General features: G+C 49.4%; 2 protein-coding genes across 3 annotated transcripts in view; one reads left to right on the top strand and one right to left on the bottom strand.

Moving 5' to 3' along the window:
* SHISA6 (shisa family member 6) overlaps positions 1–22,397 on the bottom strand; it is a 448,298-nt gene that overhangs the window by 73,878 nt on the left and 352,023 nt on the right. The gene's annotated exons all lie outside the window — the stretch shown is intronic.
* Positions 1–22,397, top strand: part of DNAH9 (dynein axonemal heavy chain 9) — a 188,690-nt gene that overhangs the window by 102,245 nt on the left and 64,048 nt on the right. For both annotated transcript variants that reach the window (XM_051797453.1, XM_051797454.1), the window contains 5 exons: positions 366–570; positions 5,125–5,289; positions 7,798–7,938; positions 10,119–10,289; positions 12,378–12,500. In XM_051797453.1, coding sequence (XP_051653413.1) covers positions 366–570; positions 5,125–5,289; positions 7,798–7,938; positions 10,119–10,289; positions 12,378–12,500 — 805 coding nt within the window. The remainder of the gene's footprint in view (positions 1–365; positions 571–5,124; positions 5,290–7,797; positions 7,939–10,118; positions 10,290–12,377; positions 12,501–22,397) is intronic.

The raw sequence follows: 22,397 nt of genomic DNA, 5'->3' as shown, positions 1-22,397 counted from the left end.
CCCATATGAGTATCAAACCCGTGACCTCATTGCTGAGAGGCTTTTCCTCCCTGTAACTCCAACTTTAAGGTAGAATTCAGCCTCTCTCAATAGCCAGGAGGGTTCATGGTTGGAGTGGCCATGCTGCTGCTGGAAAACGTGAGCCTTCTCAAACAGAATCCAAGATGCAGGGGCAGCTTTCTGGGACTTTTCTCCTAGATCAGAAGGGACTCAGGTGTCACTGCCAATTTTTAATACTTTTGCTCTAATAGTGATTTGTGTGTCAAGTGCCAAGTCCTGGTAGGTGCCACTGACCGAGACCTCCATTTGTCCTCGGGTGAACCACCCTGGGGTGAACCACCTCCTGGCTCATCTTCTAATTGCAGGTACATCAAGATTGGGGACAAAGAGTGTGAGTTCAGCCCTGCTTTCCGCCTCATCCTGCACACGAAGCTGGCAAACCCCCACTTCCCACCCGAGCTGCAGGCCCAGTGCACCCTCATCAACTTCACCGTCACCAGGGACGGGCTGGAGGAGCAGCTGCTGGCAGCCGTGGTCAGCATGGAGAGGCCTGACCTGGAGGAGCTCAAGGTCAGGAGCTGCAGTTTACACTGGGAGCAAGAATAAATTATTATTATTGTTATTATTATTATTATTGTTACTATTGTTATTATCTCCTTCTTCTGCTTCTTCTGCTGCTGCTGCTGCTGCTTCTGATTCTTCCACTTCTTCTTCTTCTTCTTCTTCTACTGCTGCTTCTGCTACTGCTTCTCCTTCTCCTTATTATATTGTTGTTATTGTTATTATAATCTTCATCATCATTGTTATTGTTATTGTAATGTAAAGAAAACAACATTTCACCTGGAAGGTTACCGAGATTACTAAGCTCATCATAAAATCAGGAGATTTCCCTCGAATTGAAGATTTTTTTCCTTCACTCTTTTGTTTTCTAGGTATTTTGGCAAAATTTGTATTGCAATTTCAAGTTTTTTCTCCCAAAATTTGGGTACGAGTCACTTTATTTTCCTTCTCCTCCTGTGACTGGAAACTGAGATTCTCATTATATCAGGTTTTTCTGGATTTCACAGATTTAATTTTGGAGCAGGATTAATCTCAGTTTTCAGCATTTATGGTATAGGATTCTCTGTGTAAATATTGTGAGGTTGGTAACGACATTTTCCTTTCCTGGTTCTTCCTCCCACTTCTTTATAACAGGCCAAAATATTCTCTCTCTCTCTTTTAATAAGTATGGCTTCAATTCCAAGATAATTTTATTAAGAAAATCCCCTGTTCTAATGACACATATAACCATCTAACAAACATGTATAATACTAAATATTTTCTGAGAGCGGGAATAAATTTACTGCACATGTTCAGTCAGGCCAAGCCGGTTTTGTAATAATCTTTCCATTTAATGAGGTTCTGAAGTGCTTTAGCTGGGTAGCCTTAATGATGCATTGAGTTTGAACCAGGCTCATGTGCTAATGAGCCAAAAGATGGCCTCAAAAACACATAATAAACAGATTTAATGTGTGAGCCATGACTGTCTCTCTGGGGACACGAAGGACACAAAGCCCTTGGTCTGAGGGCTCTGTGCTGGGCTGACACAGTTGGTGTGGGATGGCATTTTCCTTATATTTAAGAATATTTAAGATCTATTTCTCTCTATCCCCACAACAAGATAACACCAGAGTTTACCATCTCTTCTCTCCCTCATCTGCTCCCATCCTGCTCCAGCCCTGCTGCCCCAGGGAGGTCAGGATCAGGGAGGAGAAAGGCAGCCTGGTGTTCCAGATGTTCTGCTGGATGGTGAACAGTCAGTCAGACAAATCTCTTCCCTGCTGGGCTAAAGGCAGAGCTGTGCCTCCTGGACATGGGAGGGACTGGCAGTGGCCCTGACCTGGGGGTGGGCTGGGCAGGGGCTCAGCACCTTCTGCCCCAGGGCTGGATCTGATCACTGGGGAGCTCCTTGGAGGCTCAGATTGGGATGTTTGGGTTCCCCAGAGGAGAGGTCACCTCTCTATGTGTGTGTTAGTCCATGTCTCCACCCTGGGACTAAAGGGACAGAGGTTAGTGTCCTGGGAAGGTTTGAGGCTCTGGCTCAAGGGCAGATGGAAGTGATTCCTAGAGCACTGCACAACAGTTACTGATCTCAGAGCACACCTTATATGTGGAGCCCAGGATTTTTTGTTAATAACCTGATCCAAATCCATCAAACAGCTATTATTGATCCAATTCCAATAACACCAACCTTTTTAAAATGTTTCCTCAGCACAGCCTATATCCAATAATCTCTGTCTTCATTGATTCCCAGTTATACATCTTTCTCTCCTTCCTTACTTTGAAGCTCTGCCATCTTCCCAGGGTGGCATTCCTGTGGCAGAGCCTGAGACTCTGCCCTGTGGTGGTTCTGGGGACAGATCAGTCTGTCCAGGACAACTCCATGCTCTCCCTGGACATTAGAACCAGGCTGGCCCCGGGTGAGGCAGCAGGACCTGATTGTGAGATGGTCACAGCTCAGAGAAGCTCAAACCAGTTTAGGCCAAGGCAAGCAAAGTTAAATCCCAAGACCTTCCCTCTCAGGTCAGTCCAAACCCTTTGGCCTTTATCTGGTCATATCTGCAATTCCCTTTGGTGGGGATGACTCTGCTCCATGTGCTGGTGGCACTGCCCTGCTCCAGTTGTGTCACCAGGACTGGTTTCAGGTGTCTCCCATCAACTCCAGACTTCACTGGTTACGGTGTGTGTGAAATCCTTGCACAACCAGGCTGTGATGGACAGTGTTGGGATTCTTCCTCAGGTGCTCTGCAGGATTAGATATCAGGAGGGAATTCTTCCCTGTGAGGGTGGGGAGGCCCTGGCACAGGTTGCCCAGAGAACCTGTGGGTGCCCCATCCCTGGAAGCGTCCAAGGCCAGGCTGGACGGGGCTTGGGGCAACCTGGGCTGGTGGAAGGTGTCCCTGCCCATGGCAGGGAGTGGAACTGGATGGTCTTTGAGGTCCCTTCCCACCCAAACCATTCTGTGATTCTATGAAAACACAGGGAATTTTTCCCCTCTGGTTTGTGATGTTAAAATAAAACAACAAAACCAACAGAAAGGAAAAGGAAAGGTGGCTGCTCTGGCTGAGCTTGGAAGGGGTTGGCAGGGGAAGGCTCTGGGAATAACCTGTTTCTCAGAATTAGCACTGTTATATATCAGCTGTGAAATAACAGATAATGAGCTCCAGTGCAGAAATGAGGAACCATGACCTTGTTGCTGCTTCAAACCATGGCAGGATAAAGCTGCAGGTGCTGGGGGGACCCAGAGCTGTCTGCACTTCTGAGGGTGCTTCCAGAATTGGGTGGGGATTACAAGCTATTGGAGCAAAAATCCACCCCCTCCTCATTAATAACTCCAGGCTCATAATCCAAGGGGTTGAATAATAGCTTGCAGATGTCATTTTTCAAGGCTTGCTATGCTTGAATGGCAGAAACACACAAAATTTGCTCTGTTCATTTTCTGGCTCAAGACTTGTAAAATATTTACCACCACAGGCCAATTCCTGGGTGGAAAGCCAGGAACAAGTCTTCAAAACAGCCTTTTCCGGCTGAAATACCAACAACCAACACACTTCAGTGCCCACCCTGCTGAGCACCTGAATTGCCATGAACGTGGAATGAGTGTGTGCACAGCAAGTACAGGAAACTTCAGCCCAAATGTTGAGAGATGAGTTATTAATGACAGAGTCAGTTCATCTGCTGGGAAACCTCTGCCAACAGAGCAGGCTCCATCCTGCATGGTGGGGCTGGGAGAGGCAAAGGGTCACATTTCTCATTCCAGACCCTACAGGGGGACATGTTTTCCCAAAACTGCCTTTGGAGCCTTGGATCACTTGATTTATGACACTGAATCTGTCACGAGCCAGTTGCTCAGAACTTGTTTCAATTCCACGTGTCCCACGTCTGCTGTACTCCAGAGCTGGATGGTTGCAGGGCTATAAAACACACTTAAAGTTACTTGAATTTCTTGGTTGTGCCACTTAACCACAGTCTGAGGATTTAAACTGTCACCCAGTAGTGCTTTATGTAGCAGGGTGGTAGTGACTGACTTCATTGATGCAGAGAATAGTCACCAGGCTTAGCTCTTCAGCAACATCCCAATCAGAGGCACAGCCTTCCCACAGGATGTTTGCTGTGGTAACTCTAAAAATAGGTATTCACAATAGAGCCATATCGTGGAACGACATAATATACCTGAAATCCAGGAGAGATGCAGTTTCTCTGAGCCAACACATAGAATAAGGCAATCACATTTCATGGGATAAAACCTGTTCTGGAGGAGCAGCTCAGAAAGGAGATGGATGAGAGTCTTTGTTTCCACCATGAACAGCATTAATGATGGTGCTTCCACAGGGGAGAGGGAGAGGGGACCAGAGAAATGGGAAGGATTTACTCTGTGATTCAGAAATGTGCCCCTGAGGCAGGATGGTTGTACTGGGCTATCTGCTTGGCCTTCTTGGCTGTATCTGCTTGTGCTGAGTTTGCAAATCCTTTGGCAGGAGGACTCTGTGCATGTACAGCTTTAGCCCAGAAAGCCACTGGTCCCTGTGGGACTTCAAGGCCAGGCTACAAACAGGAGCAGCAATAGATGAGGCCTCAGCTTTGCCCTCAGTCCTGAGCCTGAGGTGCATCTCGTGTTCTTCTCAGGGCCTGAGGGACTTTGCTGCTGGATTTGCCACCAGGTTTTATCCCCGTGGCCCCATTGCTGGTGTGACTGGTGGGGTGTGGAGGGGTAAGTTCATCAGGAGGGGGGAGGAGCAGAGGGACTGTCCATTCTGACTTGAATCAGGAACAAAGATACAGGAGATATGTTTGAGATGGGGATAAAGGTTCCTGGTTCATCCCCAGCATTTTCATACATTCCTAGTGAAAGGGCTCAGCTTTCCTGGTGCTTTCTGTGCTGTTCAAGGTTTCTCTGAGTTGATGGCTTGTTGGATGTGGAGTGATCCTAGAGCTCCACCCACTCCCAGGAGTTGCAGAGAGCAGGAATAAGCACTACTGGACTATGTCAGTTTTCAGTGAGAAGCCTGTTCCCATGGGAAGTTGGTTAATCCTTCCTTTACCACATGTTTGGTGGCTAAAACTTTCTGAATTTCTCATTTGCAGTCAGATCTCACAAAGCAGCAGAATGGATTCAAGATCACCTTGAAAACATTAGAGGACAACTTGCTCTCTCGGCTGTCATCAGCATCTGGGAATTTCCTGGGAGACACAGCCTTGGTGGAGAACTTGGAGATCACTAAACAGACAGCTGCAGAAATCGAGGAGAAGGTACAAAGACAGTGATAGCCTGGAGAAAAGTGTGTGTGTGATGTTATCTTTGAGGATTTCTGGGTGGAATGTCACCTCTGCTCTGCCCATCTCTGCTCCTTCTGCTCAGCAGAGAAGAGAAATGGGTATAAACTACAGTGCTCTCCACTCTGGAGAGCTTCAGGCCATTTGGTGCTTTGCAGCTTTTGTGTGTCAAATGACCTATTTAAGACCAAGTGAAAACATCAGTGTCTGATGTAAAGACAATAAAATTTACACACTATCAAGGCAGCTTTAAACGGTGCCAGCCTAATCCTGAGTACATCACACTGCCTCAGCTAAGCTGGATTTTAGTGCTGACCAGGGACTGGCATCTGGTGAGTTTGTGATCTTGAGTAAATCTGCAGGAACTTGGGCATTTCATACCTTTCCATTCTTTAGAGTATAAATCAATGTTGGTATGAGCTGTGAGTGTCAGCACTGCCCAGTTCCCCTGGCGGGCTGGCTGGGCTCAGCTAGATGCACTGTGGTTTTTCCTGCCACTGAGGGAACTTGGGAATTGTGGTTCTCATGCCAGGATTGTACCAGGACTCTGGTATGGCCATTCAGCTGCTTCCCTCTGCAGCCACAGTCACAGAATCATTTACGCTGGAAAAGACTTCCAAGACCACCGAGTCCACCCTGTGCCTGATTCCCACCTTGTCACCCAGCTCAGAGCATTGAGTGTCATGGCCAGTTGTTCCTTAGGCATGTCCAGGGGTGGGGACTCCACCACCTCCCATCTTCACAGCCCACACTTGCCCACTGGCTGGGGGTGAGTCACCCTCGTGATGGGGTTGGGCTGGAACTGCCTTTCACATCTCTGTGTTGGAGCCTCAGTGACCAAGAAACTAAGAGATCCTCCCTCCACCTTGAAAATCAGAATTATTTCTGGGAGCCATTGGTGCATCAGATGTATTTTACTGTCTGAGGAGGGTTTGCTTGAACCCCCAAAGGAGATGTTAAAGAGATGTTTTGACCTGCCAGCTTGGCATCTCCCTCTTGAATTGGGTGTTCTTGAAGGGGTCCAGCTCCTAAACCAGCTGTGGTTATACAGATGGTCAGTGCGAGCTCTGTACCAACAGGGTTGAGTTTTAGAGTTTGCAGAGCCCTGTCAGAGGTTTGCTGCTCTGTTTTTGGTCTGTATACCAAAAAAAAATGTTCATGCAGCATTTTCCTTCCTATGGAAGTTCCTCTCTGATCTGTCTATGGAAAGCAATTGCCTGCCCCCCCCCCCCCGGCTTTTATTTGACTAGAATTATGAATCAGCCCAGCTCTGCTCGTGGGCACATGCAAAAAGGCTCAGCCCCTGGATGCTGTGGGGTGCTGAGGTGTGGTGATGTTTGCACACAGCAGATTAAGGCTCAGTCTGTGCTGCCTTGGGAAGGCTTGGTACCCCAGCCAGATGTGCTCACACCAGCTCAGGGACAGCCCAGGGGACCCCATGGCCTGTGTTTCAGGGGCTGTGTGATGCCCTGCTGAGCCCTGCTCTGCCACAGAAAGCCAACGAGAGGGACAGAGAGGGACCTTCTGCAGTGACAGGACAAGGGGGAATGGCTTTAACCTGAAAATGAGTAGGCTTAGGTTGGAGATTAGGAAGAAATCCTTCCCTGTGAGGGTGGGGAGGTCCTGGCACAGGTTGCCCAGAGTGGCTGCCCCATCCCTGGAAGTGTCCAAGGCCAGGTTGGATGGGACTTGGATCAGCCTGGGCTAGTGGAAGATGTCCCTTCCCATGGGTGATGGGCTTTAAGGTCCCTTCCAACCCAAACCATTCCATGGTTTTATGATCCCACAGCATGGTTTGCTGAGCTGGCTGGATCAGCTCTCGCTCAGCAGCTCCTGGCCATGTACAAGACATGTCTGTGCACAAACAGAGCCTGAAATAACCCCTGAGGGGCTCGAGGACGTCACTTTGTGCTGCCGAAGTGGAATGAAAGAACAAACTGAGACGATGATGGGCTGGTGTTTCTGCCAAAAACGATTTCCACATGTCCATCACAGCAGCTGCAGCCCTGAGCAGCAAGGTGGGGTGTGTTCAGTGCTGCTGAGGAAAGGCAACAAAGAGCTGGGATAAATGAGCACCTCCCAGCCCTGGGGAAGCTGCCTGAGAGGAGAACTGGGGCTGTTCAGCCCTGTGCTGTTAATGACCTGCAATTAGCAGGAGAAACTCATTGTTGAGAAAAACAGTTCCAGTTAGTGGAGAGCAGGGAATCCAGGGAGGAGTCTGGAGGGGACTCAGGAAAATGGAGGATTGGGCAACTGAATGGGAAATGCAGTTAAATGGGAAGGTTCCAGAGTGGGGGGATGCTGGAGGGGCAGCTCAAGCCTGGCTGCACCGTGTCTTGGGGGCAGGGGCTGCTCCCTGTGGTGCTCATGTGTGGGTTGCCCACTGCTGCCCTGAGGACTTTGTGGCCCATGTCCACCTTCCCTGGGCTGCACTCACTGCACAGGGGTGTTCTCACATGAATCCTGTCCTGTGTTTCCCTGCAGGTGCAGGACTTCAAGGTGACGGAAGCCAAGATTAACGAGGCCAGGGAGCACTACAGGCCCGCGGCCGCCAGGGCCTCCCTGCTCTACTTCACCATGAACGAGCTCCACCACATCCACCCCATGTACCAGTTCTCCCTGAAGGTGCTGTGCCCTCAGAGCTGCTCTCTCTCACTGAGGTTCACAGAATCACAGACTGGTTTGGGTTGGAAGGGACCTTAAAGCTCATCCAGTCCCACCCCCTGCCATGGGCAGGGCCACCTTCCACCAGCCCAGGTTGCTCCAACCATCTAGAAAGAGTTCCAGTTTAATGCTTTAATAAATGGAAGACCTTTTTTTATCACAAGAAAGGTTCTTTGGGGGCTGGAGGGTTAAATGAGTTGGAGTCCTAGTCTAGGACTTCTTCCAAACGATTTCTTACCTTGACAAGTGACCTGGAAAAAGGAATTGAGGAGAGACTACGATGTGTTGAGCCTGATCCACAAAGAAGCTTTACTTTTTTATATCCACAACTCGTTTGTTGGAGTAATTTTATCAGAAAAATGTACAGAATATCTTTTGTGCCTTTTGAAAGATTCATTCCCTACACATCCATAATAGATACAGGGGTTTCTGAGGCTTCACCTTTAATCTGCATCTTCCAGAGTTAGTTTGTTTTATGTTTTCCAGTTAATATTAGCAGTGTGTCTAAATACATGAAAAATTATTGGGTGAAATGTTTTTATCTAATAAATTTTGATGACAGATCATAAAACATTGTGTAAAGATGCACAGAAATTATTTCAGAATACTGGCCACACAGCTGAGAACCCATTATAAATTAGAACACAAAGATTTATGTGCTGCTCTGCAGCATGTTTGAACAGAATTTAAAGAAATGTTAAGCAGGAAAATGCATTCTGCAATTATTAATAATGCATTAGGTATCAATGTTACTTTAATTTGTTGGGGCATCATTTTTCCTTTGTAGAACCCCCAAAATAATGCTGCCAACACAGTCAGGCCTTGGCCAGTCTGTGCCATCCATGGTTATTTCCTTTAGCTGGGCCCAGCTTACAGAGCCTTTGCATTGCTAAGCAGGACTTGGGTTTTATTTTCTTTTCCATTTTCTTTTTCCAGTTGCATTTGATAATTTAAAAATGTTTTTTCTTCGGATGGCTCTGAAAGTTTTATGTCTTTTCTCATTCAAATCAGAAATGTTGTTGCAAGAATCTTTATTCTCTTATATAAGAGGGTTGTTCTCGATGCAGGTCCCCATCCCCAGGGGACTTCACTGGCTGCTCCATCCCACCAGTGCTGCTCTCTGCTCTTCTTAGCCAGTCCTTGGCTGGATCCAGACAGTAAAGTGCTCATAAGACTTCTTGAAATTGTTATTATTTAGAGCAATTGCTTTTCTCTGAGTTGAAACATTTGCACAGTGGGAGTTGTGTTCTCCTCCTCTGCTCCACTGTTGTGACATCCCACATGGAATATTGTGTCCAGATGTGGGGTCCCCAGCACAGCAAAGATGTGGATCTGTTAGAGCAGGTCCAGAGGAGGCCACAGAGATGATCACGGGGCTGGAGCCCCTCTGCTCTGGAGCCAGGCTGGGAGAGCTGGGGGTGTTCAGCTGGAGAAGAGAAGGATCCACAGAGACCTTAGAGCCCCTTCCAGTGCCCAAAGGGACTCCAGAAGAGCTGGAGAGGGACTGGGGACAAGGGATGGAGGGACAGGACCAGTGGGAATGGCTTCCCACTGCCAGAGGGCAGATTCAGGTGGGATATTGGGAAGAAATCCTTCCCTGTGAGGGTGGTGAGGCCCTGGCACAGGTTGCCCAGAGAAGCTGTGGCTGCCCCATCCCTGGGAGTGTCCAAGGCCAGGTTGGAGGGGGCTTGGAGCAACCTGGGCTGGTGGAAGGTGTCCCTGCCCATGGCAAGGGGTGGGACTGGATAAGCTTTTAGGTCCCTTTCAACCCAAACCAGTGTGTGATTCCATGTGTCCTCTGGGATCTCCACTCTCTGCTGGCTCAACATTTGCAGAGCAAGTGTCCCATGTCCTCCCTGTGGGAGCACATTGGTAAGAGATCATTTCTTGTATTCCCAGTGTCTGAGTTCCCTCTGCCTGTCTCTGTGCTGCTCCCTTGGGCTCCGGAGAGCTCAGTGTCACAGGGGATGTCACCACTGCCAGACTCTGTGTTCCTGAAGAGCAGCTACAGACAGATGCAGGGGCTGGTCTCTAGATGTTCCAGGTGGCCCTAGAGATTGGCATCTCTCACTGTGGCAGTTCAGGGGGTACCATGCAAAGGGGATCTGAGAGTCACATGTCCCACTGTGTGTCCCCACCAGGCATTCCAGAAGGTGTTCCAGAGAGCCATGGAGAGGGCGGCTCCCGCCGAGGGGCTCACAGAGCGCGTGAGGAGCCTCAGCGACAGCATCACCTTCTGCGTGTGCCAGTGCACGGCCCGGGGGCTGTTCGAGGGGGACAGGCTGACCTACACTGCCCAGCTCACCTTCCAGGTAACACCACCAGGGGTGGCACTCTGTGAGCAGGGTTCAGAATCCCACAATCCCTGAGGTTGGAAAAGCCCTCCCAGCCCATGGAGTCCCCCCTGTGCCCGATGCCCACCTTGTCCCCCAGCCCAGAGCACTGAGTGCCACGGCCAGGCCTTCCTGGGACACCTCCAGGGCTGGGCACTCCAAACCTCCCTGGGCAGCCCCTGCCAAGGCCTGACCACCCTTTGCAGGAAGAAATTCCTCCTGACCCTCCCCTGGCACAGCTTGAGGCCATTCCATCTCCTCCTGTCCCTTGTTCCCTGGGAGCAGAGCCCGACCCCCCCCGGCTCCCCCCTCCTGTCAGGGGGTTGCAGAGCCAGAAGGTCCCCCCTGAGCCTCCTTTTCTCCAGGCTGAGCCCCCCCAGCTCCCTCAGCTGCTCCTCATAGGACTGACTCTCACCAATAACAGGCATAGATGCTGAGTTGGATTTGAATTGTGATGGCAAAGGTTGTTTGAGACAGTAATACCTGCTGGCAGGACCTGGAAAACAGGGCAAAGCAAACTGGCCTGGAAGGGTTTATTGCTTTTATCCCGAAGAAATTCTTCCTACACTGCTGCTCTACCATGTCCAGTATTTTGTATAATTTTTAGTCCATGATCTGAGCAAGGAGACATTTGTATATCTAATCAATAAATAGTGCTTGGAACGATGTTGTGAAGTTGATATGAAGTTTGTGCAGTGAATGACTGTGGAAATGGCCTGACATGTGGAATCACAGACTAAATAAGTTTGGAAAATACCTCCAAGAATGCAGATCTGAACCAAGATCCAACTGCTGAAACACTGCAGGGCTGGTTAACCTTGATCCAGGGATGGCCAAGACTTCTTTTAATTCTACATGACAAAATACTTTATGTAAAAAGGAAAGTGTATATGTGAAAAAAATGGACTCTAACAGGATATTTTGTTAATAAATTGTGTGTAAAACGTCAGGTTATATTTTGCAATGTCAGCCATAATTCTGACCCATGGAACACGTACATTTTTTAGCATATATCTCTAAATAAAGTGTTTCAGTAGCACACATGGTGCTTGTAACTACAATAAACACTGAAAATAATTAATGAGTCCCTTTATGTGTCAGGAAAAGCAGCAGCCCCAGTGTCAGTGTGTGGAGGCACTTGGGTGATGGGCACAGGTGCTCCCATAGAAAAAAACAGTTGGTTCTTTAGCTGAATCCCTCGTACCCTCAGTGGCAGGAGAGGTGCCAGGCACACCTGAAGTGCCACTGCCCTTTTGACATCATTGGGATACAAACCAGGATCTGTGGCAAGGAAACCACACACTCCCTGCACCGGTTTTCCCCCCTCCCAGAACTGGTGTTTGGAGGGGATGTTTTCGGAGTCTGGGATTTCAGAATTCTGGCATTGCACCTGGAGCAGTGGCCCCAGCTGGGCTTTCCAGAATGACCTCAACCATGGCTCTGGCAGTCTTACTCCATTTATTCCTGAAAGTCACCACTGGTACTAAAAACACTGGAATGTCCCAGGTGCTCTTCAGTGTTTGAGACCTCATGGACCTGCTTATTCTCTTGCTGCAGGAGCCATGAGGGTGGTGAGGATTTTGGTTTGGGTTTTATTGTTGTTGCTGTTTGTTTGTTGTTTATTTTTCCCAGCACTCTCAGTGTGTCTCCACTTGGTTTATAAATTGAACAAGACAGTGAGAGATGGCCAACCCCCTGGTGGCATTCCCTAAGGATGCTCTGGTTCCTCTCCAGGAATTTCTCTGCTCTCCAGCTGTGGATCCCAGCCCAGGGACCTGCAGCACACCCTGGCAGGGACTGCTCCTCAGGGTGCTCCCATCCACCTGGATCATAGCACTTGCCACATAGTTTTCCCAGCTTTGTTCCTCTTCTGTTGCCAATCTCCATCCTCATTCCCGTTCCTGTTTTGGGGAGACCCCAAGCACCTACATGGTATGTCCATCTCACCTCTCCAACATGGGGCTCTGAGTACCTTTTAGCCACACATTTGGCAGGTACCTGGTTTGAATAATTAATCTACTGGATTCTATTGCCGCTCAAGGATATCTTGTCTGTTTGGAATTACAGATACTCCTGATGAATAAAGAAATCAACCCAGCAGAGCTGGATTTCCTGCTGAGATACCCAGCACAGCCTGGAGTCACGAGCCCTGTGGAGTTCCTGTCTGACCATTCCTGGGGAGGAATCAAGGTACCTGAACCATGGGAAATCACCACCCCTTACCTCCTCTAAAAACCTTTCTGCCCTTCAGGTGGGTTCTTGTGGCACTTGGTAAACAAAGTTCTGACCATACATGAGAAAGGCCACAGACACAGAGAGTTCTGCAGGTACTGCCTTGGGGGGCTCCTCTAGAATGACAACACCCTCTGGGGTTTGTGGTTATGGTTTGTAAAGGACATGGAGATGCCACAGTAGTTTTTAAGGTTGATAAGACCATCTGCAGAGCTGTGCTGGGGTGGGAGAGCTCCCAGATCCGCAAGAAAACACTGCCGTGGCAATAAGCAGGTCCAACACCTGCCATGGATTTGGAGTGAGAGGTCAGGAAGAGCATCCCAAGGAGACGTGAGTTATCCCATCTCTGCTCCTGTTTATCAACAGATGTGAATTGTGCTGGGTTTGGACCTGGTTCAGCAGGGTGGGATTTGTTTTCTGGAAGCAGTTAAAATATTCTCCAAGTTTTGCATGTTCATTCACACCTTACTGGAGCTGAGGTTGTGTCTCTTGTTTGATCGTGGCTTCTGATCAGTGTTTGGCACCTGGGCTGATTTAAGGATCAGTTTTATTTACATTGTTCTGCCTTTGTGGGATATTTTCCCTGTGCTGTGAAGTAGGGAGTGAAGACATCTCAGTTTCATTGGGATAGTTCCCAAATTTTCACATGGGACATTGTTTTTTCCCTTTCTCTCCCTCCCACCATTCTGCATAGAGGATGTATGTAGTTCCTGGAGGATGACCAAGCAGAAAATCTGCATCCAGGCCCAAGACATGTCTGAAATTCTTTGCCTGTTTATGTTGTTTCTTGAGGCTCTCCAGAGTCTTGCAGGAGCCCTGGCATAAGGTGCCACATGCCCTTCTAGGCAAGCCTGTGTTGGGCTGGGCTTAACTGGGCAAACACTGTCCTTCAGGTAACACAGAGTTCGGCTGCACACTGAAGCTCAAGAGTCAAATAAAGTTGATATTTCTAACACAGGTGACCCACAGTGATTCCACATGGAACAATTCCTGGCTGCCCTGACCAGGAGTTATCATCCCTGTCTCATCACTGGCACTGGGGACACGGCCTCTGCCTCATTCTGTCTGACCTACCTCATATTAAATGTCACAGTCACATTTTCAACCATAAAATAAGCTTGGAACTTCTCACTGAACCAGCTCTGTTCAGCCTCTAAAAGGCATATTTCCATAATAATGAAGGAATTAAAAAAAATCCTACACCCTTTCCTTAATCATCTTTTGTTCAGACAGCAGTAGCTTTACTTTTGTTCCTTCTTCGAAGACAAATTAAATGGACATTTAGGGTCAATGCACATAATCAGGAAGACTCAGCCATCAAGCCCATGAAATACAGGCTTAGCAACAGCATATTGTGTCTTTGGGCTGTGTGGACTGAAGATGTACATCCATATTATTGCTTGAAATCATGGGTTTTCTCAACTCTACTCCGTCCCTGCCTATGTTCAGCCTGGGAATACAGGGGGTGAATGGAGCATTTCAGTTCTCTGGACCCCTCTGGGTTGGATTTCTGCACTGCTTTGGAGGTTCTGTGCAGCAAAGCTTCTCTCTACTTCAGTCCTCGGAGTTTCCTCTGGAATGTGAACTTCCTTCCACAATGGGTTTGGAAGATTTCAGGCTCTGACTCTCATTTTGGAGATCCTTTAATGCATCTTAGGAAACAAATATGTTTTTTGGCACTGAGGACATGGTTTAGTGGTGGTGCTGAGTTGATGATGGTTGGACTTGGTGATCTTAGAGGTCTTTTCTAACCTGAATGATTCTGTGATTATTACACTTGTAGTGCCCCAGGGTGCCTTTGCCTCCTGCCCTCAGGTGGTACATTCTCCAAGAAAACACCCTCTGGGTTTGCAGTGAGTATTCTTTGTGAGGTGCCCCCTCCTGTGCTGCCAGTCCTGTTCAGGGAGGGTGAAATGGCCTTTTGTGTTCCCCTTGTGCTTCACCATGATTTTTGCCACTGCCTCACTGCTGTGCTGAAGTTGGTCCAGTGCCAGCTCAGGGGCATCTACACCAGAAGGAATAGTCATTTAATAATTATTAATAGTCATATATTCCCAGTCATTCATTCCTCAGGATTTATTGTTGTATCACTCCTGCCCAGAGGGGCACCTCCATCTCTGCTCTGTGTGACCAGTGACAGGACCTGAGGCAATGGCTGGAGCTGTGTCAGGGCAGGCTCAGGTTGGATCTCAGCAAAAGGTTCTTCCCCCAGAGGCTGGTTGGGCACTGCCCAGGCTCCCCAGGGCAGTGGGCACAGCCCCAAGGCTGCCAGAGCTCCAGGAGGGTTTGGACAATGCTTTCAAGGACAGGGTGGGATTGTTGGGGAGTCTATGCAGGGCCAGGAGTTGGACTGATGATCCTTGTGGGTCCCTTCCAGCTCAGAATATTCCATGATTCTGTGATACCTGACACACCCAGGAGAAGAGGCCCTCTGTGCCCAGCGTGCCTGAGCACATCCCCATTGTGGGACCAGCAGGGAGCTGCTCCTCAGAGCTCAGACTGTTATCACTGAACAAGGGCTTCATCCCTTCCATCAGCTGTTCCCCAGCCCCATCCCCACAGCAGCCTGCCCTCCATCCCCCCTGGGCCATCTCAAACTGACAGTGGGGGGTATTTTTCAGGTGGTCATTTCATGGAAGGCAGGAGGGCTCTGCAGAGGGACCTGGCCAGGCTGGAGAGATGGGAAGGATCCAACGGGGTGAGGTTCAACAAGGCCAAGGGCCGGGTCCTGCACTTTGGCCACAACAACCCCCGGCAGCCCCACGGGCTGGGACAGAGTGGGGGGACAGAAAGGGACCTGAGGGGACTGACTGACAGCAGCTGAACAGGAGCCAGGGGGGCCCAGGGGGGCAAGAGGGCCAATGGATCCTGGCCTGGATCAGGAACAGGGTGGCAGCAGGAGCAGGGCAGGGATTGTGCCCCTGGACTGGGCACTGCTGAGGCCTCACCTCGAGTGCTGTGTCCAGCTCTGGGCCCTCAGCTCAGGAAGGACATGGAGGGGCTGGAGCAGGTCCAGAGAAGGGCAACGAGGCTGGGGAAGGGTCTGGAGCACAAGTGCTGTGAGGAGAGGCTGAGGGAGCTGGGGGGGCTCAGCCTGGAGAGGAGGAGGCTCAGGGGAGACCTTCTCACTCTCTGCAACTCCCTGACAGGAGGGGGGAGCCGGGGGGGTCGGGCTCTGCTCCCAGGAACCAGCAGTAGGACAAGAGGGCACAGCCTGGAGCTGCCCCAGGGCAGGTTTAGGTTGGACATTGGGAAGTTCTTCCCAGAGAGAGGGATCAGCCCTTGGAATGGGCTGCCCAGGGAGGGGGTGCAGTCCCCGTCCCTGGAGGGGTTTGAGCAGAGCCTGGATGTGGCATCAGTGCCATGGTCTGGGTGACAAGGTGGGGTTGGCTCATGGGTTGGACTGGATGATCTCAGAGGTCTTTTCCAACCTGGTTGATTCTGTGATTCTGTTGGGGGAGTACGTGGGGGCTTATTCCAAGGTGGGCAGGAATTGAGGGGGGGCTGTCACCTCAAGTCCCTTCCCAGGTGATTCTCTTCTAGATGAGCCCTTCCCACTCAGCTTCCTCATCCCCACTGAGTCTTTGGGGTTTGTGATTGAGATGGAAACTGTGTGATGCCCAGAAATGCTTCTCTGCATTTCCCCTTCTGCTGAACTTTGACAGGACAGGATGGAAGGGTGTCTCCAGCCCCAGCCTGCCTGGCCCCATGAGCTGCACAGCTCCAAGAGCTGCGTCACTTGCCAATGATCTGCACTAATTTTATGCATTTCAGATGGTGAATTCTACATTCTCAGATACTGAATACCCTTCAGATTGTCTCTTGTGATGGTTGTAGTATAGATTTTGTTACAAATAATATGGTTGGTGTCAACTTTATTAGTGTTTATGTTCTGTTAATGTCTGTTGGTTTATTAGCCTTTGAGTTTTTGACAATTCTAGTTACTTGAGGCATGGGTTTAGTACAATCACATTTTGTCACAGGCTGCTACAATTAGGTTAATTAGTCATGGCTTCTACACAGCTTATTAGCAGGCTAAAATCTCCTTTTCTTTCATCAAGGAGATTAAGTGCTATAATAAATTGTTTCTTCAACAAAGCTTGAGCAAAGTACATTTCAGATTCATATTTCAAATTCAAAATGAAATTTAGCATTCTGCTAATTTTTCACAGAAACACTGAAAATGCTCCAGCCCAAAGGCCTCTCCATGCCAGGGGGTTCTGGCCAAGATAGTGCCAAAAGAAATCAATATTGATATTTGTGGCTCATTCTGAGCCTCCCATTTTGGGCACATTAACTTCAAAGGGAACCTCATTAAATGTTCAGGGCTCTGGGCGTGCAAGTGGCCTTGTCTGACTTGCTTATTATTTATTGTTTTTTGTTGATTAATTATATATATAGGCCAACAGTTCTGCTGCTGGTTCAGCTTGTGGTGCTGGAGCATCTGACACATGTTTATGACTTAGTTTTCCAGCTTTTTTTTAAAGTTTAGTCTGAAGTTTCACAGAGCATTTTTTTATGTGCAGGGAAGCTCAATATTTAGCCCTGAATGAAGAACCCCACGGACCTGTCCAGAAGGTTTGTAAGGAAAGGCAACAGCTTTGATTAGATGTGCTGATAGACTTGGGGGAAAACAGTTACATTTCAGCCTCTTTGGTGCTTCTTTAAGCCTGAACAGGAATTGAATTCGAGCTGTACAGCTGCTCTGGGCTTGGCTTGATTGTGTTCATCAGTCTGGGTGTTTGGAGGAAATGGTGCCTGGGGAGTCCCTGTGGAGGCAAATCAGCTGCTCTGGAGCAGAGGAGGTGTTGGCAAAGGGCACAGCCATTAACATCGTGCAAATACTGCCTCTGAGTCAGGCAGGGTCAGTTAAGAGAAAGGAGGGTCACAGTCCTGCCATTTAGTGAGAGTAGTGCCTCTGCCAGTCCCTGCCTTCAGTGCTCAATAGAGTTGGTCATTCCAGTGCTAAGGGCTGTCATTTCAGGTCCTTAGCAGTGATCTCTGGAGAAGGCAAAAGTGTTCTTTTACTCTAAATGAGGTTTTCTGTCTCTTTTCAATTTCCTTTATTACAGCCTGTTGTGCCTCCCTCCCCCTTTGTGTTCCCAGTGCCTGGCTTGAAAGTTTTTATTTCTGTTGATACTGCTGAAAACATCTTTTGTATTCATGCAAGGTTATCCCTGTCTCCTGACTTGCCTGGTTGTTTTCTTACCAGTAAATATGTGGACACACCTTAGACCACAGAGATGTTGCTGCTGGAACTGCCCAGGCCCTCAGGCCACAGCCATGTGCAAATGGCCATTTAAATATTCTCATTTGTGACTGAATTAACATGGAATCCATGTAGATATTGGCCTCTGGAGGGTTTTTCCTCTTTTTGTTTTTTTTTCTCCTTTCCCTCACTGGAAGGTCTCCAGTCTCATCAGATGAAGGTGTTGATATCTAGATGGGAGCTGAGTATTCTCTGAATTGATGTCCTGTGATCTCCTCACCCCTGGGTGCAGTCCAGGCTGCCTGTTGAGCCTGTTATCCCCAGGTCTAGAACAGACAGCTCCTGCCATCGTTCTGATCTGAGCATGGATATAGAAATTACATCAGTGGGGTTAGAGTTGTTTGGTATTCCAGACTATGTCCAGACCAGCAAGTGAAAGGGTCAGCAGTGATTTCCTGGCCCTGGCAGCACGTGAATCCACACAGCCCTCACCTCCCAAACCAGAGTGACTTCATCTACTGTTTCCTGTGGGCAGCCCCTGCAGTGTCCCACCCTGGGCTGTGTCCAGGCATTTCCTGACAGCAGGAGAGTTCCCCAAAGTCAAATGTGAGCCAGCAAGATACCAGCAAATTGTGTGGCTCCTAGTGAGCTCATGCCTGGACATCTTCTGTAGCCACAGACCCAGGGGCAGATCAGCAGGTGATAGAACAGTGTGTGTCCTCCTCTCCCTGTACAGGTGTGCTGGTCTGAGACTCCTTCTCCCCAGAGTCTGAGACAGCCTAACTCAGGAACAGCTTTGTGGATGCATGACCATAGTTTAGTCCTGAACTAACACCCTGTGCCCATCAGTGGGGCTCATTGGCTTAGGCAAAGCCTCACACAAGGCACAATCACATCTGTTCAGACCAGGCTTGTGTCTCAAGGGGTTCAGCAGAGCTGAACTTTTTATGTGCCTGGGAAAGACCATCTGAACACACCCAGAGTGGAGGAGGGCTCGTCCTGAACTTCACCACTATGGATAAGTCCAGTGGCTGTGCCCTCGTGGTTTTAATTGGTGTGGTTGCTCCGGACAAATCCAGTCTTTCTGAGAAGTGAGGGTTTTTCTCTGGCCACACAGACTAGCTGGGGGTGGGATGAATCAAACAATCACAGAATATTCTGAGCTGGAAGGGACTCACAAGGATCATGGAGTCCAGATCTTCAGTGACTGGCCCATACAGGGACTGAATGTGCCACAAGTGGCTGCAGAATCACAGAATCACAGAATCAACCAGGTTGGAAAAGACCTCTGAGATCATCCAGTCCAACCCATGAGCCAACCCCACCTTGTCACCCAGACCATGGCACTGATGCCACATCCAGGTTCTGCTCAAACCCCTCCAGGGACGGGGACTGCACCCCCTCCCTGGGCAGCCCATTCCAAGGGCTGATCCCTCTCTCTGGGAAGAACTTCCCAATGTCCAACCTAAACCTGCCCTGGGGCAGCTCAAGGCTGTGCCCTCTTGTCCTACTGCTGGTTCCTGGGAGCAGAGCCCGACCCCCCCGGCTCCCCCCTCCTGGCAGGGAGTTGCAGAGAGTGAGAAGGTCTCCCCTGAGCCTCCTCCTCTCCAGGCTGAGCCCCCCCAGCTCCCTCAGCTGCTCCTCACAGCACTTGTGCTCCAGACCCTTCCCCAGCCTGAGGCAAAGCTGATTCAGAATCCCTCAGTGGGATTCCCAGTGCCCCCAGTGACCCCTGCTGTCAGGTTCTCCCATGCTCCAGCTCCCTCCATGTCGTGGGGAGCTCTGTCCATGTTACCCTGTGCCTCCTGCAGCTCCCTGATGCCTGGGGGTGCCTGTGGCTGTCACTGTGCCAGGCTGTTCCTGTGGGCTGGGCACAGGCAGTGCTGGAGCTCCTTGCTTTGGATACATATTTCCAGCCTGATTTCCTTTGTGCCATTTCCTGCAGCTCCTCTTCCTTGCTGGTGCAGATGTGTCCTGTAGGATAAGTGCAGCAAGTTAATACCCAACAAGAACACACCTGGCCAGCTCAGATTGCTCCTTCATCCCAATCACTTCCCTCATCTTTTTCTGAAGAGGAAGAATTTTCATTATGTAGATATGAAAACGCTGCTGAAAGGGCATTGTTTAATAAATGTGATGTGGAATAATGAGCTCTAAGCACTGAATTCAGCTCTCAAGGAGGAGAACAGCACTAGACAAAGTCGTATATTAACTCCATATTTATAATCCTGCAGAATGCAGATGATAAGATTGCGTGTGTGGCTTAGGAGATAAAACACCGAATCAGATATTTTTCCCTTAAGAAAACAGGATTTTTTGGACAAAAGAGCAGAAATCTCTCTTCTGACTTTCACTTTTTGTACTTTTTGGATGCAGGAATTTTTCATTCTTTTCCAAGATTCATTGGGACACAATGTGCTGCACCCATTGTGCTCTCTGTGCACAAGCAACAGCCTTTGATCAGGCTGGTCAGACAGCAAAGGCTTCACTCACAGCTTCCCTTCCACATTCAGAATTATTAGTATGCCAGAAAATCATAGTCTTAATTAAATATCTTCCATTAACTCCCTGCTTCAGATGTACAGCCTTTTAGTGCATCTCTGATAGAAAACATTGATTGTGACACTTCAATGGACTTATCTGCTCTCATCTAGAAGTTTCCTAAGGACATTCTTCTGTCCTCTGTATCAAGTCTCAGAGAAATATTCCCAGTGTCTCACAGAAACGCTACTTAAGAACGTTCTGCCTTTTTTTCCCCCCCTTTTTAACCTTCTGGCAAATGATCTGATGCTTATCTGAAATACAGCAGAGTGGGATCACATCAAATATTTAGAGACACACTTTGGTGGTTTGATTGCAGAGTGGAAATTGAATTTTCCTGGATGCCTCTCCAGCCTCTGCCTTTCACTCTCAAGGCCTCCTGACACAAAGCCTGCTGTCAGCTGGGCATGTTGGATGTAAAGGTTTTTTCATCCTCTGAATGGAAGAAAAGGGAAGGAATGGCTTCATCCTGCCCTTGGGTCACAACCACCCCCTGCAGCTCCAGGCTTGGGGCAGAGCAGCTGGAAAGCTGCTGGTGGGAAAGGCCCTGGGGGTGCTGGTGACAGGGGCTGGACATGAGCCCAGGTGAGCCCAGGGGGCAAGAGGCCAATGGCCCCTGGGCTGTGCCAGCCATGGTGTGTCACAGCCCCAGGGCAGGGACTGTCCCTGTGCTGGCACTGCTGGGGCACCTCCAGTGCTGGGGCAGCTCTGGGCCCTCAGACAAGAGAGACACTGAGGGGCTGGAGCGTGTGCAGGGAAGGGAACGGAGCTGGGAAGGGGCTGGAGCAGCAGGAGCAGCTGAGGGAGCTGGGGGGGCTCAGCCTGGAGAAAAGGAGGCTCAGGGGGGACCTTCTGGCTCTGCAACCCCCTGACAGGAGGGGGGAGCCGGGAGGGGCTCGGGCTCTGCTCCCAGGGAACAAGGGACAGGAGGAGAGAACATGACCTGAAGTTGCACCAGGGGAGGTTTAGATTGAATATTGGGAAAATTTCTTCCTACAAAGGATGGTCAGGCCTTGGAAGCGGCTGCCCAGGGAGGTGGTGGAGTCCCCATCCCTGGAGGGATTTAAAATCCATGTGGGTGTGGCACTTGAGGACATGGTGGTGCTGGTCATTTAGAGGTCATTTCTAACCTAAACAGTTCTCTGACTCTGTGATAAAGGGCCTGTTGGAGCTCCTCATGGCTTTAGTGTAGCAGAGCCCAGAGCTGTGTCCTTTCCCTGGCAGTGGTGGTTTCCTCAAACAGCTGTGAGGGTTGCACACTTCAACTGGGATCCATCTCTAGAATCCTTATGGTAACACCGAGGTCTTCCTGTGTTGGGGCACATGAGTTGGCCTTTCATAGAGGCTCCCATGGTCTGTGTATCATTCCCACTGTGTGATCACAGTGCATCAGGACCACAGGACCTGAACAGGAGCCCTGGGCTTTGCCCTTCACTCTGAGCTGGCCAAGCCTCTGCTACAGCCTGGTCTAATCTTTGAGTGCTGCATTCTAAGACAGATGTGGACCTTCCAGAGTCAGGATAGAGGGGAGCAGTGAGAAGTGTCAGACAGCTGAAAATGTGACTGTGAGGAGAGAGTGAGAATAGGGAGAAGAAGAATGTCTGAGGGCGTAAAGATTGAGGGGACAGGAGAGTACCATCTTCCAACAGCATCCTGAGGAGGAGAGAAAGCAGTTTGATTTCTGTATCAGTAAAAGGTAGAGCATAAAGTCCATCTCAAAGTACCATTTTCCAGCAGACAGGTGGGAAGTCTCTGTGACACAGTGAGGGGCTGGCACAGGTTGCTGCAGCTTCCATTCCTGAGGTTGTTTGAGCAGGTCTGTGACCACGTGAGGGGAGGATGGCAGGGCTGGGGGCACCAGCTCTCAGAGAAGCAGCTCTGCACCTTGTTCCCTCTCCTAATCTGGTTGACTATTCCTGAGGCCAGTTCTGCTGCAGTGCCACCATGAAACTTTGGATGAGACCATGGCTGTGAAGAGCTGTGAGAAGCCTCCTCAAGGGACAAGTCCATGTGTGTTTTTATATCAGGACACAGAAACTTGAGAGCTTTCCAGCAGGTGACATGTGGAACAGATACTTCAGTTGAGTTCTTCTGGACCATGAGAC

Source organism: Manacus candei, unplaced genomic scaffold (genome assembly GCF_025592945.1).
Source record: "Manacus candei isolate 608988 ecotype Guabito, Panama unplaced genomic scaffold, ASM2559294v1 h1tg000047l, whole genome shotgun sequence".
Classification (NCBI taxonomy): Eukaryota; Metazoa; Chordata; class Aves; order Passeriformes; family Pipridae; genus Manacus; species Manacus candei.
Note: the sequence above shows the minus strand (reverse complement) of the source record. Positions and strands in the feature narration are given on the sequence as shown.